Raw genomic sequence first — 17,559 nt, forward strand, 5'->3', positions numbered from 1 at the left:
GCAGAACATTTTGGTTCTACTGTTTTTTTCAGTAAATGGGTGGGCTGTAATAATGCAGTTAATTTCATAACATTAACGTATGGCTGAATAGCTCTTGCAGCTCTGACTCCAATCACAGCTGATGTCTTGTGAATCTCCCTCAAATTCTTGAATAATCTTTGCTTCAGCTGTGATTATTCCTGCTGCTTGTGCATCCTACATTCTACCACAGCTTTTACTTCAACTAAACTTTCCATCCATATTCTTGGATACAGCTGTCTGTGAGTAGCCATCTGCTTTAGCCATGAGTTTTTGTGACTTTCCTATGGCGGATATGTTGACTGCTGGTCTTCTCAATAATTTTGTAGGTCATTAAATATCAGAACATCTAAATACCAGAACAGAAACAAGCACTGTAATGGATCTAAAATACAGAAGTTTCCGTTTTTCAAATGAATTACTGAAATAAATGCACTTCTTGATGAAATTCTAATTTACAGAGATAATTTGTGTAGATTGTGTACTTTGCACGCCGACCACAGCAGTAGATTATGGCGTTTCTTTGCATTCTCTGCCACCCTCTGTCCACCTAGCATAACTGCACCTGAATTTTCTCAACCAAGATCATATATATTTTGAAAAGCAGTTTCCTGCCAAAATATTTCATGTTTAAACAAGACTGTGGACTTTACTTCTATATGTTCGAGTGTCACTTAAATTCTGCTTGAAAACCTGATTATTGTTAATTTCGGTCATATGAAACATCTTATATTTTGCAACAATTCAGGTTTATAATTACAATTGCGTTATTGCCATTGTACAAGAAAGCATAACGGTAATTAAATTAATTTAACTCCATGTCTCAGTTGATTAAACTTAAATATAGTCATATTTTATTACACCCAGTCCTGGCAATCCTTCAAAAAACATTATGACATTTATGAAAAATTTGTTATATTTGAGTCATAAAACGTACAAGAATAGTCATTTATATTAAATTTGTTTTGAAAAATGTCCCTACATGGATAACCGTCATACATAATATTGATATGAATTTATTTCATGTTATATTGGAGCTTCTCTGTCATGCATTAAAGTAAATAAAAGTAAATAAAAAAATTATGTTATCTTCCATTTGCCCGGAAGGTGGCAGTATGTAATAGCTGTCCTACTTCAAAAAACCATGACAGGAAAGCTGTACTTCCGGTAATTTATTTGACGTTGTATCCGGACAAAATTAGGCTAATGTTACCCAGAATACACTATCCTAAATAAATATTTAGAACCTTTAATCCTATTTATATTGCTCAGTTATTTTGATGATGCAAAGTAACTTGCTGTGCTGTGAGGAATTTGTTCCTGCCGTAATTCTCGTAAGGGCTGCTTACAAAGCCGCCTCCGCTCGGAGCTCATTGTTATCCTAGCTTTAGCCATGCTCTGTGCCGCTTTCATTTCTGTTCCGTGCTGGGACCACCGCTGCTAGCTAGCCTAGTAGCTGGCTAGTTAAGTTTTTTTTTTCCTGTAGTGCTGTCGTTTTGTTGTGTATGTCGGAGGGTGTCGCTTAATAGACCCTTGTTTTATGTAATGCAAGTTAACAGAGCCCATCCACTGTTTTAAAGCGCGCAAACCAGGCGGGGGTCGTGTGTTTGGATAGCTAACAGAGGAAACGTCTCGCCTCTTCATGACGTTTGTGTTCGTACTGACGTTTAGTCAACCTGCTCGGCTTCATTTGACTCAAGAGGGAAATTAGTTGGGCAAGATCTAGCCCGCACTGTCAAGAAGAGTTTATTTTTGCTTTTTTTTTTATTTCATATTTGGGAGGAAAACAAATATCTGGGCCACGATGGCTTCCTCCTCTGGCAACGACGACGACCTCACAATCCCCAGAGCGGCAATCAACAAGATGATCAAAGAGACTCTTCCTAACGTAAGAGTGGCCAACGACGCTCGCGAGCTAGTGGTGAACTGCTGCACGGAATTCATCCACCTCATCTCCTCCGAAGCCAACGAAATATGCAACAAGTCAGACAAGAAGACCATCTCTCCAGAACATGTCATCAACGGTGAGAGCTCTCCTAGATTCACGCATTAGGGATTAGAGTCTGTGAGGGGGCGTGGAGCCGTCTGTTCCGGGTTGAAACCACTGAAAGTAATCGCTGCACTTTCTCCTCTCGTTTTCGCACCGCAGCGCTAGAGAGCCTCGGTTTCGCATCGTACATAACGGAGGTGAAAGACGTCCTGCAGGAGTGCAAAACTGTGGCTCTGAAGAGGAGGAAGGCCAGCTCCCGACTAGAGAACCTGGGCATCCCCGAGGAGGAGCTGCTTAGGCAGCAGCAGGAGTTATTTGCAAAGGTAAAAAAAAAAAAAGCGTATCACACCTGCTGGTGGTGTGGGTTATGTGCATAAATTCGTGTTGTGGAAAGCAGGATGATCGTCCTGTTTAACAATGAGCCAGGATGGAGAAGTCTACCTCAGTTTGCATCACAGTCAGGAAGTGATGTTATTCTTAGAGCATGTAGCTTATGTTTTAATCCTGTGACAATCTTTTTTTATTATTATTTTGAAGATGCTCCCTCTTTTCCTTTTATCGCTCACACAGCCATGTTCTGATAAAAACGCGCCCTCCAAAAGACAGACGTAAGTGGAGTCAGATTTGCTCAGAAACATTCTTATTCACACGGCAGGTGAATGCGGCACAAATCATACTTTAAAACATTTTTTGATCATTCGTATCATATTCAACTTTTTCACAGCAGTCTGAACGGCCCAATTCTGATCTCTTCACCTTTCAAAAAAAATCCTTTGTGCCACTTCCCTGTGTGGTATTAATTGGGATACATATCTGATGGTTTTCGTAATCTGAGAGGTCATGTTGCTTTCAATCAGGTTTTTATGTCATTTACATGAGACGCGTGTCAACATAGTTCTGCACCAGAAGAAAATGCATGCCGTAAATCCGGAGGTAATCAGTGGCTCAAAATAATGCTTCTGAAATTACAAAAGAAGTCTCAGTGAATCATCACATCTGAATCTCACCATTCTTATTTCTGACCACACACCCAAACAGATTCCTCTACTGAAGCTGCAGTCAAGGTCGTTGCTATTAGCTGTGCTTTCTTTTCATCAGCTTCCTTCATGTTATCATTTTTGACAATATTGTCGTTGCTGAATAGCTTTAAAATTGATCCACAGATGGTGGCATCCATTTTTGCTTCCATACTGCTGTGTGACGGCTACGTTTTTTTCTTTTTAACATGCAGCTCGCTTTGATGTCATAAACTGTTCACACAGGGGTCTGATTTCAGTCATATTTAATTATTTGTATGAACAGCCATGCAAAAATTCATATTTGAGTTTAAAGCCCTGCTGTGTGAACGTAGCCTTCCTTTAGCAGCATACCTCCTCTGCTGCAGTGTCTTTCTAGTTTTCTTATTGTTTCTTCTACCACTTTTGGTTTTGGATGTTTATTTTGTCCTTAAAGGACTATAAGACCTTAAACAAAAAGTGTGGTGCAAGTTATTTGAGATAAATAGCAATTTTGAATCTTAAAGAAAATGAAGGAATTACAAAGTTGTCTGCTTTTATGCAACAAAGCACACCTCTAATCTTCTCTGAACATGTTTTGTTGCTGTTTCTGTTGACAACCAATGACAAAATGGCAGAAGTTCCTAATGTTATGTGTTAAAACACACATTTCTCTCTTCATTAAAATGAACAGAAAAAAAAACAAATTTGATCTGTTGAACAAGGAAAATTCTGGATATGTTACAGTAAAAAGTAATGGAATGATCTGAGGACGTCGATTATTAAAATTTCACAATTTAAATTTTCTTCCTCGATTCTTCAATAAACTGTTTTACTATCCAGCGCACTGTGTTTCGGCCGGATGGCTATTCTGTGTTTAGCAACGCTCTCACTTCAGCCAATGAGCTGTTGACCAATGCTAGGCGCTAGTAGCAGCTATGGAGGAGACGATTGAGGAATGGAAAGAAGGGGGGGAAAAAAGATCTGAATTGTCTTTTACAAGCATTTTCTCTTTCATATATTTCTTTTACTAGCTTATGTAGCGATTCAATTACTGATAAGAATAGTCAATATTTTACTAAAATAATTGTCTACAACAGCCCTACTGTCTAATATCACTCAGAAATGGATCGGTTAGCATGTCATGACAGTCATGAGAAATACAGGAGCTGTCTTCAGTCCGAGGCATCTTTGGATTCGTTGTGAGACTGACTGCTACTGGTGATCCTTCCTGCTCACCCCATCAACATCCACAACGACTTTTTGAAGACGCTTGGATTATATGAGTTATGACAATATTTCACTTTGGGATAAATACATTTTTGAACTAAATTATCAAGTGGTTTTCCTGCCTTCAGATGATCTCTGTCCCCATGTCGCCCCCTGCAGGCTCGGCAGCAGCAGGCGGAGCTGGCCCAGCAGGAGTGGCTGCAGATGCAACAGGCCGCTCAGCAGGCGCAGATGGCCGCGGCGTCTGCCAGCGTGGCACAGCAGGCCAGTTCGTCCCAGGACGAAGACGACGAGGACGACATGTGATACCAGGTCGCTTTTTGACCTGTCCAGGTTCTATCCCAGGATGGCGTGGAGGACACACATGGCTCCCAGAGCGGTCGTCGACGGAGACGCAGGACTTCTTTGAGCACTGGAAAACTCACAATGGGAACGAACAGGAACAGATGAAAGGGGAGATTTAAAGACAGACCCCCTCTCCAGACACCAGTACCTGAAAACCAATAGAAAGAACTGTTAATGTTTATGAAAATGACTTCAAACCCACCCTTCCCGGTTTTAGTTGCTTCTGTTTAAGCGACCTTTAATTTTCTGTTGTGTAGGTTTGTGGATATGTTCTAAACACTCTGAATTCACACACTGCTGGAGGTCTCTCCGTGGTTAGTTTGGCGCCCTCTAGTGCTGCACCAGATGACTTGTGACTCAGTGACATTCGGTGGTTTAGATAAACTACTTGTGAATGATTCCAGCATCTTCTTCCTCTTTATTAAATATTTGATGGTCATTTTTTTTCTCAACAAGGAATTTTCTTTCCCCCCCCCTGCCCCCCTCTTTGGTATTTTTGTTCAACAGTGGATTGTTTGAGGGGTTGTGAATATAAATTTCTTCTGTTATGTAAAGTAATAAATGGAAGTTTGGTTTAATTTTTTAGCTCCTTTTTTTTCTTGAATATTTGTGTCATTTTTGTTCTTTCTTGAACCACCACAGTATTGCTAATTAGCTACACCTTTGAGAGAGAATATTTTTGTCTCCTAGAACCAAAGATAGACAGTCTAAGAAGCCCAGAGTTTGTTTTTAAAGGTGTAGGCGCGACTGTGATTCCCTTTGCTGACTCCAGATCAGTGTAAACGATGTTGAGGAATATTAACGTCTAACTTTGTAAGATGCTTTCATATCCAGGCTGAATTTTGTTACTTCTCTTTGGGTGCAGTATCTAGCATTGTGACTTTGGTCAATTCTAACTGTAAAGACAAGAAAACAATGTTGTGATACATATTCACTTGAGTTTATTACAAAGTTGTATTCTTTCAGCAATAAAGGCATCGTTTTTTTATACACGCCGCTGTTCTCTCTTTCCTTTAATGACAGATGTGGCGAATCTGATTCGAGAACCAAAAATGGGAGACAATGTTTCCCCCTTGCTGGCCCCCAAGTAAAAAGACAAGCAGAAATGGGACATCAGGTTGTTAAAATGTGTTTTGTTCCTGCTGTGGTTGTTCCTACTCTGAATGTACGGAAAAGTTCTAGGGCCAATGGAAAAAAAAAAATTGTTTTCATTGGCCCTTAAACCTGTTCCGCTTCCGTACATTCAGAAAAAAATACTTATTTCTCAAAATACAGTTATTTTTGTTTCCCAGAAGTCTACATTATCATAGCAAACTTCATAACATGAAGTGAAGCACGATTGTAATTTATGCATAGTAAAGACGATAAAGATTTAACAAAAAATTGAAACAGTATCTTGAAGATCAAGGAACAAAATATTCACCAGAGAGGCAGTCCAGAGACCCACGGTAACTATGGTAATTATAGAAAGAAAGCTATAAAAAAATCCTGTTTACAGTTATATATGATAATTACAATATACAGTCCTATGAGGCTCATTTTTCCACATTAAAAAAAAAACTTTTTGGAAACATTTAAGAAAAATATTACATATCTTTCGTTGAAGATGTATTTCTGTGTTAAAACTTTTTTTTTGTATTGATCAGTATTCTAATCTTGAATGAATGAGTGATTACTGTTAGCTGGAAATCATAATTACCAGAAATAAATGTTGGAAAACAGTTTGTGCAGAATCAGTCTATATACAGTAATATGTTTCATTAGTGATGAAGTTTATGACATAAATAAAAAAATGGTACCAGAGTTTGTGTTACAATGTATGGAGGTAAACCCAGAGGAACCGTAAAAAGATCCTGGGAAAATCTGTAATCTATGTAATTAAATGTTGCCTGTCATTATATTCCATAAGAACAATTAAGAGAAGATGCCCATAATCGTCCTTAAATTTCTAACAATGAAGACACTGTCTTCATGTCATTGATAAATGGCCTACTTTCACTTTATAAGGTTTTATGGATTGTAGATCCTGTTTGGTTCCTTCGCAATCGGACGGAGCTACCAGCAGGGGGCAGTGTTGTACGCTCTGGGCAGCGTGAAGCCCAGCCCTCGGCTCAGCAGCAGCAGCAGCAGCGGCCAGCGGCTGAAGCCCGCCTGCGCCCACCGTCTGCCTGCTTCGCTCCGACACAACTGAATGTGTTTTAATCACAGGGAAAGTTTTCAGGCAGACGGGAAGGAGACCACCTTGGAATATTTCATGGTTGGAGTTTATAAATCCCTAAATTTCGCATCAAAACATACCACAGGTGAGTATGAGCAGCACAAAGAATAATAATGTTTTTCCCTCTAACCCAGCGAAGGCAGACATTCTGTTAACAAGAGGCAGAACGGTGCGGAGGGGGGGCGGAGGGGGTTCTATGGATTATCAAGCGAACCATTGAAATATTACGTGGATGTGTTTGATGAGAAGTCAGTAGCTTTACAACTCTTTAGGGTGGACAACGGTATCAATTCTGAAGCATGTTTACAAAAACTATGTTAGTTTTTGTGGTTGGAGCCAAAGAGGCGTGTTTTGTGCTGTTGCTCCAAATACTAATAAGATATTTAAGGATAAATGTAGTACGGTGACTGTTGTTCAGTATTTTGGTGCAAAGTCTCTGAAATATTGACCTGTTAAAGCCCATTCTTCCCCCTGATTGTTTTTGCCTTCGCTACTCAGAGACACTCACTTTGGACTCTATCAGTGGCTCGACAAAGTGCTCAAATGACAAGACAAATCTAGAAACTTCAGAAAACCTGAACCTCTTTTTTGTTTTTTTGCAACTGAAGCTGCTTTCTTTGTTTTTGCACCAGATTCACAAAGCAGATACCATTAAATGCTTGCAGGCTCATGCAGGGTTGTAAAGTCCAGCATTCTTCTCCCTGAAACATTTGGAAATAAAAGTAACTAAGTAAAGTGAAACATTTAGAGGGTGATAAAAGTGATAACAAGTGTTCCATGATTCAGTTCAAATCAGTTTATTTACATATCACAATTTCACAGTAAGTGCTACTTCCAAAGCCCCTCGTTTGACCCCTTGGTCCGACGTTTTTGGGATGTTTTTCTAGTTTTGTTTTGGAAACAGTGTTCTTTGGGGGTTGGGGTGTCTTATGTTCCCATTTCTACTGTTTCTTTCTCTGTGCTCTGCAGTTCTGTCTTTTCCTTTTTGAATCAGAATGACATACACCGTCAACAATATGCAGTAAAAATGTAAACGTGAATCTTGTCCAGTCTCTTGCCATTGATCTCCCATAATTACAATTTACAACACTTGTCATCCACCAAAACTCCATCCACAGTTTACATCAGAACACACCTTCAAAGTACACTGCCGTGTACGCACCAAAAACGCTCCAAAGCGAATGAGAAAAACTGTGACAGCTATTACTTGATTTGTCCAAATGTAGTATAGCCCTAATTTTATTATGCTGCCATTTAGGTTTGGGGAGTTACCATGTCGTCTATCATTTATCGTGATAAATTTCTCATCATGAGAGCAATTTTTAATTTATTATCTTTACTCTAAATTCCAATGAATTATGTTTAAAATCCTCAAAAAATAAAATCCTTCATGTTGATGGGGTTATTAGTTTTCCTACTTTCTCCACTCTTTGTTCAATGAGAGTATCAATAAATATCAATACATTTGAAAATATGATTCAGTGCAGCTACTGTTGTGCAGTTTAGGGATACAAATCAAAATGAAGTAAAGTAAAGTTTCTTTGTATAGCCCGTTGCAGCAACAAGGGAGTTCAAAGTGCTTTGCATCGTAAAGTCCTAGAAACACACAGTGAACTATTGAAACATTACATTTTGTCAAGTGCCATCGTTACACATCACAATGTTAATTCATGTTTTATTGATTATGGTTCAGAATAAATTCTAAAGAAGCTTGTTACAAATGGGAATGTTTTCTACAAACACTATTTGTGTTTGTGGGGCCATGATGGAGTCACAGTCATGCAATTACCTGAAAAAGGAAAAAAAAAAGGTTTATTGTCACTTTTATCATTTTTACCCCAAAATATCATGATAAAACTTCAGTCCATATCGCCCAACCCCTACCGCTGTCCTAGCAACACAACATGGCCCAGGAATGTGCGGTCACCATGAGCAAACTGCACCGCGTAGGCCTGGTTGTTGACTGCCAGACTCCACAGGTGTTACGTTATCAGTTTGTTTCCCAGCAGAATCTCCAGGATCAGCCCACAGAGCAGAGGGCAGCCGTTCCCACAGCATCGGGTCAGAGTGTAATCTTATTTCCCCCCCCAACAAGCAGCTCTGATGTTTACTGCAAACAACAAAAGGGAGGGTTGTTTAGAGCGTGACACACTGAGACCGAGTTATGTGGGAGGGGCTGTTGGTCAGCAGGATTACTCAGTGGGTGTGTTTTCTGTAAACGAGCAGATATGTGTGTGTGTGTGTGTGTGACTGAGAACTCTCTTAAGTTTGGTCTGATGTTTTTCACCAGGGATCTGTTTTCTGGCAGTCAGGTGTGACTTCTCTCGACTGGCCTGTTGGTGTTGAAGTGGATTCGTCCTTGTTGCCTGGGTTACTACTGGTGCAGACCTTAGCATGGTTTAATTCACCCCCCCACCCAGCCCTCCTCCTTCTGTCTGTCCCTCGACTCAAATTCCTCGCTCGGCCTCTGGGGAGCTCCTCCGTGCGTCACTGCTCTGGTCACAAAGACCTTCAGAGAATGTTTCTAGTCAGCCTCTCCACCTCTGCAGGTCCAGAGTATTATATAAAAAAAAAAACAACAACAACAAAGAAACTGCTCCCCTCCCCTTGCCTTGATGGACGTGTGAATCTCCTCAATAACGCATGTGGCAGGGATGAAGGTGTTGCAACCTCTCTGTGAAGAGAATGTGTCATATGTGAGAAGGCTGGTGAGTGCAGAACGCATTAACTGCTTAGCAACCGACGAGGGGAGCGTTCACGGTGGGCTCTGTTCGCTTCCCTTCACTGATCCTTTAATATTTCAACTGAAACTCTATTGTGTACCATGCAACTACGGTGCCATTTTATTAGATTTCAGCCAAGCAAAACATATCAATTTTAATTAAGTATTTTGAAAAAATCCCAAACTGACGTTTTTTCCAAGTGTAAGATCCTCTTAAATCAGTGGTGTCTAAAGTGCGGCTTAGGGACCATTTGTGGCCCACTGAATGATTTCCTGTGGCCTCCTGATTGCAATTTTAGATCGGAGCAAATCAACCTTAAAATAAAATATTATGTACAACTCAATATTGTAAATTTTTTCTCATTTATTGCATTCATCTGAAATTTGTATTATAAGGAACCGCAAATATCCAACAACTTTTACTCAGGCTTGACCCACAAAACCCCTCAGCTTGAGGCTAAAATAAAAATATTCTGTCCCAAAAAGGAAAACAGTCACTTTTAACATTTTTTAGAGTCTGTAGACCTGTGTTATAATAACACAGTCACGCCAGACCTTTTTTATGTTTGGGATCCATATTGATTTAAAGATCCATTTTTAAAAGATTCTTAACAAAATCCTACATTCTTAGTTTATTGAAAAATAAAGTCCAAAAATGGAAAAAGTCACAACGTAGTTGTTTGTACATTTTTATTTGACAAAAATGAATGTTCATGCCCCCAGGAGATTGAACAATTCTAACTTTCTTATTTGGGCACTACTGTCTTAAATAAAGGCCTTTTCAGCCTTAACGCAGTAATTCACAAGGTTTTCGGTGTGTTTCATCTTTTTCCGTTCCAGAATGTTTTTCCCTTGAAAATTTATTTTCTAGAAAGTTATTTTTTGCTCCAGCGATTAGTTGTGTGTGTTTCTACTGTGGGCTCCTAATCCCTAATGTAAATGAATGGCTGATGTTGTACAAGTATCACTGCCTTGAAAACATGACAAAACTAGGAAGTAAAATACAGGTTCTATATCATGATATTTCTGGTAAATTTTATTTTATTTATTTGTTTGCTAATGCAAATGTCATTCCTGCAGCTTCACCGATCCGCGTTGAGCAAAATGCGCCCGCAGCAACAGAATCCAGAATGCGATTCAAAAAGCTGTGAAATCAGACAGATGCTGCCTTTGATCCCAGTTCTTTCCAGTGATTACAATTTAACAGCTATAAGGAAAGCCACTAAAAACTTTCTTTGTACTTGATATGCATTTTAAAGTGAACATATCACGCTTTGAAACCCTGCCTTTTCACATTTAAACCATTCAGTTGTGGTCTGTGTTAAGTGGAACTGCAATGCTTTAGTCTGAATTCTTCATATTTGTGGCCTCACAGGCCACAAATATGAAATATTTACCTCTGTTCTGCATCTGAGAGTATCTTGTTTTGGTGCCGTTTCTTTAAACTCCACTTCGGGTTGCAGAGCGTTCCACTCCACCGTATCTCGCCATCTTTGTAGTTTGATAGTGCAGAAAGTTTGTATTCCCAAATTGATTAAAAGATGTCAAAAACTTAATACTTTTTACATGTACAAGCCAGAAAAATGAATATAATATGATACATAATATGAACGAAGACATGTTGTAAACAAGGCCTCAACACAGTTAACGAGTTAGCTCACGCTAAAGCTAAGAATGTCACTGAATGCGTTTGGATCATGTGCTCTCCCCATGACAAAACCGGCGAAAACAAAGCAAACTTTTTTATGTAATAATACTATTGAAAATACAGAGTATGGTTACGTCCTCAGGGAGCTAATAGCTAGCGCACAGTGCTAATATAAGCAGAAGGGACGATGCTACTCCTAGCAAAACAATAGTCAAGATGTCATGTCAGCACATTTATGTCTAAAATAAAGTTTGTTGTCATTTTAGCAGCGTTATTAGCAGTTTACAGCTCTGTTGTGTCCATCGTTTCCATAGTCAGGAGGAACTGACGCCTCTGTCACACAAAGTCTTTGGCAAATCCCTCTTGCTACTGGTGGAGGTCGCTGAAGCTTTCATCTTTAAAGTGCTTCAAAGAAACAAAGTGGATTGTCCCCACTGAAAATAACATTTATTCAAGCACTTCAAAGAGATTCTGATTCTGGAGAACTTCATACATCCAACAGCTGAGGATTTTTACTTATCCACTTGTAGCTTCCACATCCTTGAAGTTGGACTACAAACCTACTATGAAAAATAACACGAGTGGATTCGGGAAATTGGCTAGCTCAATGCTATTGACTTTGTTTAGTGACATTATAGTTCAAAAAGCGTAAAAGTGAATAGATAAAACTGAACAGATGGAAAAATGTGTCCCAAACGGAATTTAAACATTTACAAGGCAACGGAAGAGACTAGAGACTTCTACACAACAAATGTATTTAAAGACTAAAAAAAATGTTTGAATGATATGTCCCCTAAAAAGGAAACATCATCAAAAAACAACAGACTTGGATTATCAGCAATACAACAATAATCAATGAAAGAATGTGACCTAACTGTAGCAGACTTTAAAACAAACGTCTACTTTGGAAACACAGCAGAAGAGACGAGGACGAGCCACAACTTATGATTACGATTTTTTTTTGTACAGTATTTATACTCCAAAATAAGGTTTGAAATAACTTTAAATTCAAAGGATGATTGTCACATTCACAGCCTCTCAAAGCCAAACCCTGCATGGCGTGTCCTGAAGGAGCTCTGAGCACACATGCAGACGTAGCAGCTGGGTGCCTCATTTCTCTCATACTTAAGATTTTTTTTTTTTTTTTTTGATGATGATGATGATGATTAAAAAGTCCTTTCACTCTTATATGAGTGTTGCCATGGCGTCATAGAAGGACCATAGGTGAAAGTAGGTCTCTTAATGTTTGTTACTTGGTTAACAGTCTCCCACACACTGCCATTTTCTCATGCCTTACGGGCATCGTTGTTGAGAAATGTGAATATGTAATTCAGTAAAGCTTGAACTGCAAACGCTTAAAGCCCAACAAGAACAGAAGTGACATTTTATTGGCCTGATGAGGCTCTGCCCATCATTTCACTTCTTCTTTCATTTAAAAAAATCTATCATGACAAATTACATTCGCAATGAATGTGGGACAAATGGGGTATTACCTTTTAGGTACTATTGATATTATTGATATGTTTAATTTTTAGTATGAGACGCTGATAGTTTAAGGTTTTCTTCCCAGCAGCTAGTTTGTGACAGTAGCCGGATCACCGTTTGACTCATGGTCTGTCTGTGCTCAGTGGCATTGTGGGAGTTGTCACATACAGTAGCATCTGCAGGATATTTATAGCCGTGTACATCTGTGGAACATCTCTTGGTAAAGCTGTTACTATAAATTGAATTATCTCCTCATGTCCTTTCTTTGACATATTCCATGGCTCAGAGATCTTCCATTTAGCTGCTCTGTGGGTTGTTATTGAGCTAGGTGTGTTTTGTCAGCTTCAAGAAAATAAAAATGGGCGATTTAATGTTATTGCATGCAGAGGCACAGTAATAGTATATTTTAACGGCTTGTGTTTAAAACAGTTTAGTGCTTGGTTCAGAGTCACAAAGTGTACGGCGGCAGATGTACCCTTCAGATGCAATTTGTTTTTTTTGCCCCATCCTATTTTTTCAAGAAAGCCTGAATGGCCCAATTTAAATTTTAACCTCTCCACATGCCTAGAAAGAAAATCAGCTCTGGACCACTTCCATATGTTGTACTTGACTGGATACATATCTGATAGTTTTCCAAGTGTCTGCAATCTGAATGTTGCATTTAATCCGACTTTTACGTCATTAACATGAGACATGCATCACAATTCTGCAGAAGCCAGATGCAGTAAATCTGGTCATAACCAACAGCTGAAATAATTGTTGTAATTACACATTGCAACCCCACCACTCCTGGTTCCAGCTGCACGTCCAAATAGACTTCTCTACAGACGTTGCAATTAATGCTCCGCAGAAGATTATTAGTTGTGTTTTTTTTTTTTAGCTTCCTTCAACTTAATATTGGGACGATGCTGTCGGCTCTTATTAGCTTTTAAATAATTCCTTAGACGGCGGCGTCTATTTTTACCTCTGTAACCATAGCGATGCTGTGTGACATCAACATTCCTCTTCTGCTTCTGCAGGTCGCTTTGGAGTCTTAGACCATTGCTGCTTTAATTGTAACTATGTCAACAACTATAGCCACCTGATTTGTTCCCACATAATGTGACGTCCAGTTCATCCAGATCTCAGCATGCTGCAGCACTTCTGCTGCTATTGATGTACCTACTACTGCTACTATGTTTGTACTCTCCTTTTCATCCCAGAGTTTGTATTACTTGTTTATCTGTTTCTCTCCTTGATGAAGGACTGGAGTTGTTCCTTTCCACTGTGCCCCCATGCTTGCTCAGGACGAATAATTGCAGCCATGATTCAGAATACTTCCTTTGATAGACTTCTTTCTTCCAGTTGTCATTCTAAGGTGAATTTGAAAACATTGTGTGACAGCGACTGAAGTGGAATCAAACTATGTGAATATGAATTGAATGTGTCTTGTAAAGGGTGTTGACATGTGAAAAATATGTTTTTTGTATGTACAGAAACTGAAATGGTGTGTTATCTGGATTTCCCCAGAGAGTGTTAGCTGGAGATAAACGGTGGCTGTGTGGCATTAAATGTGCTGCACGCTGCCGTAAACGCTCAACTCTCACAGCCCCTTCTGTTGTTACTGAGGTAAATATTAAACCAGAGGAGGAAAGGAGCTGTCGCTTAGCAAGGACAAGAGGCAGCAGGTAATACAGCTAAACCATTGACACAATTCTAAACCTTATTAAACTTTCTATGTGTTCTTTCTCATTATATAGAATGCACATGGCATGTGAATGCCAACTTAAAGTTTTAAAAATACGTGGAGTAACATTCTGCTGCTGTACATGTTCTTTAAATAACAATAAACAAAACAAAACACAAAATATATTCATTCTGCAAAATTAATATATTCACTTAACACATGTGTTAAGTGACTTTGATTAAAATTATTACAAATTACATTTTACAATTGTACCTTGATTTTACCTGCGGGAAGCTTTGTAAACGTTGCTCGAGTCAGATAATGTGACGTAGTTGAGAAAGATCCTGATCCTGTGATAAACTCTCAGACTGGTTTGTTGCTTAGGTCTGTTTCTTTAAACTAATCTTATGCGGAGAAAGAAAAGATAATAAGGTCATAAGAAAGTTTTTATCTTTTTTATTTACTCTTTATTTCATATTAAAGGTTTAGATATAGGAATATATGTTAGCAGTTTCCTTTTTTAATTGTTTCAGTTAAATTTTAGGGTTAGGGTTAGACCTTTCAGCTGACTCTCTAGCTGCCTCCACTCCACTGACCACAGGACTGACTGGTCCTCTAACTGGTTTTGCTGGAATGGAGAAATAGAAGCAAGTGGAGCACAGAGCAAATTTCTTCCCATCCACTGCAGTTTTCCGCGGTTGACAGAAGGCGATGAAGTAAATAGTGTCACCTCATGTACTAACGGTCTTGTTTACCTTCTGCTGGACTGTTTGCTTCTGCTCTCTGCTTCTCTTGTCTCACAATTTAGCTAGCAGAATGAGGTTGTTAACCTTTTCTTTGTTTTGTTTTGTTTTGTTTTGGGGGTTTTTCCAGATGTTTGCTGACCAAACGCTCAGGAACTCTTTTGGTACGTGCTCCATCCAAACTGCTTCCTTAAAGGCAAGTAAGTGTCTTTGCCTGCAGGCTCTGGGGAAGCCAGGCATCCTGGGCATTTTGTAAATTTGTGAGACTGCTCCGGTTGCAAACACACTTTATCTATAATTAAGCAGGCCCAGTCCCCACCAGTATTTCGTATACCAGGTCAGACTTTGAAGGCCGTCTGTAATCTGCTGCCCTCTTGAGAGCGCGGTGAAGTTTACAGTCCTAAAGTCTCAGACTGCAGAATCAGCTGGAACAAATCTGAAGCCATGCCAGTGACATCAGTGTGCCATGAAATTTCAGCAGGCACCTAAAGACATGAAATATTTGGGAATCCAACTTAGCCAAAATTTGGAGGATATATTGCTAATTCTGTACTTTGGTATAAAATGCAATTTACTCTCTGAAAGAGTCAAAATGCAATGCTCTTCTCTACCTGCTCTCAAAGTCTGAATGGTTGTACGCTTTCACTAAAGTTTAGTAATACTTCTACATTCATAGAGATGTTCAAGGTGCCGTTTTCAACAAGAGAATACAAGTTATTTACTAAAGTTGCAGAATCTTTTGGGAGTTTGGAGTCTGCTGATGTGGTTGGTTGGTTGGGGTTTCTGATCAGGGCACTTTCCTTTGGAGGTTCTGGGGTAGCCGGGAACTCCAGGGCAGATCCCAATTTTGTATGCATCCCTTCAGATCCTGGAGTACTTTGAGATCTCCAGGAATGAGCTGGAGTTTGAAACTGGGGGAGCAGGATGTCCAGATTTCCCTCTTGGACGTATTACTTTGGCAACCCAATCTCTGATAAGCAAAAGATAATGGATGAAATAAGAATAACCTAAATGTAAATTGTCAGCCATCTTTAATTCTCTAATTCTATGGTGTGTCTCACAACATAAGATGTGCTGCTGAACTGAAACACCAGATTTTGTTGTAAGTAAAAGATGTCAACGCCAAAAAAATGAGATGATCACTGCTAGTTAGCATTGATTAACTTTAATAGCCATACCAAGTCTTCAGCTGAGTGACCACTGAAATTGTCAAATCAAAATAGGGCAAAAAATACAGAAATGAACTAAGCATTACTATTTCTGAACCATTTGGCATAAAAAAAATAGTCAACTTTATTGTAGCAAAGGGAAGTGTTACTCCTATATTTTCCACATGTTCCTGTCCTGTACTCATTCCCAGGTCTTTTTGCCTCGACAGCTGAACACTTGTGAATTTGCCACTAGTTGGCAGTTTGGTTAATTTCTAAACACGGGAAGTCATGCTTTGTTCTTGTGGTAGCTTCAAGTGATCTGAGACAGGGTTTTCTGAGCTAATATAAGGCTAAGATTTCACATTTTCTGATTTGTAAATATTTCTAGAAGTGTTGTTTACCCTCATATTTCTATTCACTCCTTTTTCTTTCATATGATTTAAGTAGTCCTATGGTAGATAAACCACTTGATTTCAATTTTCCAATATACTGGTCTTTTCCCAGTGCAAATGGCAGAGAGTAACCACAGGGGGGCGTACTTCTTTGGATGGTGTGATAATTTGATGTACTCTGGTTCAAACACACAGCACATGAGGGCTGGATTGGTGGTGTCATCCCTTTCAGACAATTTCTCCTATGAACTAACTGGTAAACATAACTCACTGTCAATATCCAACAATTCAGATCTTTTATTGGATCATTTCCACTGTTGCTTAGCTTAGTGATTGCAGAAGATAATCTACACCAGCTTGGATCTGATGAGCCGAGTCCTCATTTTTCTTAGTGTATCAAAGTTTACTCAGTTTGATTTTTGCCTTTTTCCCCCCTTGCCATAAAACAGTTATATAAAATGTTGTTTAAAGATTGTGGGGGTGATTATAATTGGTCGAATGATCAACAAATAGTTAAATTTTAGGTGCCACTATCATTTTAATCCTATTAATCTTCCCTCATAGAGTAAATTGTATTAGCAATTTCCTCCAAATTTTGGCTAAGTTGGATTCCTAAATACTTCCTGTCTTTAGGTGCCTGCAGCCTGATACATTTAAAATGTGACTCAATAATATCCATCAAGTGAGGCAGGGATGTGTCAGGGTTTGGTATGATAACCAAGATATCATCTGCATAGTAAAAACGAAGGGTGCACCCATAAATTAACACAGATTTCCTTGATTTTAGAAGGTCTTACACATGATTAATTATCGTCACTAGAGATGTGCTGATCAGGTTTTTTCCTGCTGAAACCGATACCGATCACCCATGAGGGCCAATCACCGATACCGATCACATTATTATTATTATTATTTTTTTTAATCATAAACACTACCGGTTACATTATGTGGAAAAA

The 17,559-nt window shown here is 39.1% G+C and overlaps 2 protein-coding genes across 8 annotated transcripts in view; both read left to right on the forward strand.

The window, feature by feature from the left end:
* Positions 1-1,179: 1,179 nt before the first annotated feature.
* On the forward strand, positions 1,180-5,568 carry dr1 (down-regulator of transcription 1). The gene is made up of 3 exons (XM_008407777.3): positions 1,180-2,042; positions 2,168-2,331; positions 4,393-5,568. Exons 1-3 carry the CDS (start codon positions 1,823-1,825, stop codon positions 4,537-4,539), a joined length of 531 nt encoding a protein of 176 aa, XP_008405999.1. The 5' UTR covers positions 1,180-1,822; the 3' UTR covers positions 4,540-5,568.
* Positions 5,569-6,682: 1,114 nt separating this feature from the next.
* gng12b (guanine nucleotide binding protein (G protein), gamma 12b) overlaps positions 6,683-17,559 on the forward strand; it is a 39,801-nt gene continuing 28,924 nt past the window's right edge. The window contains exons 1-2 of one of the 7 annotated variants that reach the window (XM_081606645.1): positions 6,683-6,881; positions 15,191-15,260. The gene's annotated coding sequence lies outside the window, so the exon portion shown is untranslated. Of the gene's footprint in view, positions 6,882-14,156; positions 14,319-15,190; positions 15,261-17,559 lie in introns of those variants that run through there. The other 6 variants (XM_008407781.3, XM_081606647.1, XM_017304198.2 and 3 more) reach the window with 6 other exon arrangements.

The sequence above is a fragment of the Poecilia reticulata genome, chromosome 4 (genome assembly GCF_904066995.2).
Source record: "Poecilia reticulata chromosome 4, P_reticulata-male-v2, whole genome shotgun sequence".
In the NCBI taxonomy this organism is placed as follows: domain Eukaryota; kingdom Metazoa; phylum Chordata; class Actinopteri; order Cyprinodontiformes; family Poeciliidae; genus Poecilia; species Poecilia reticulata.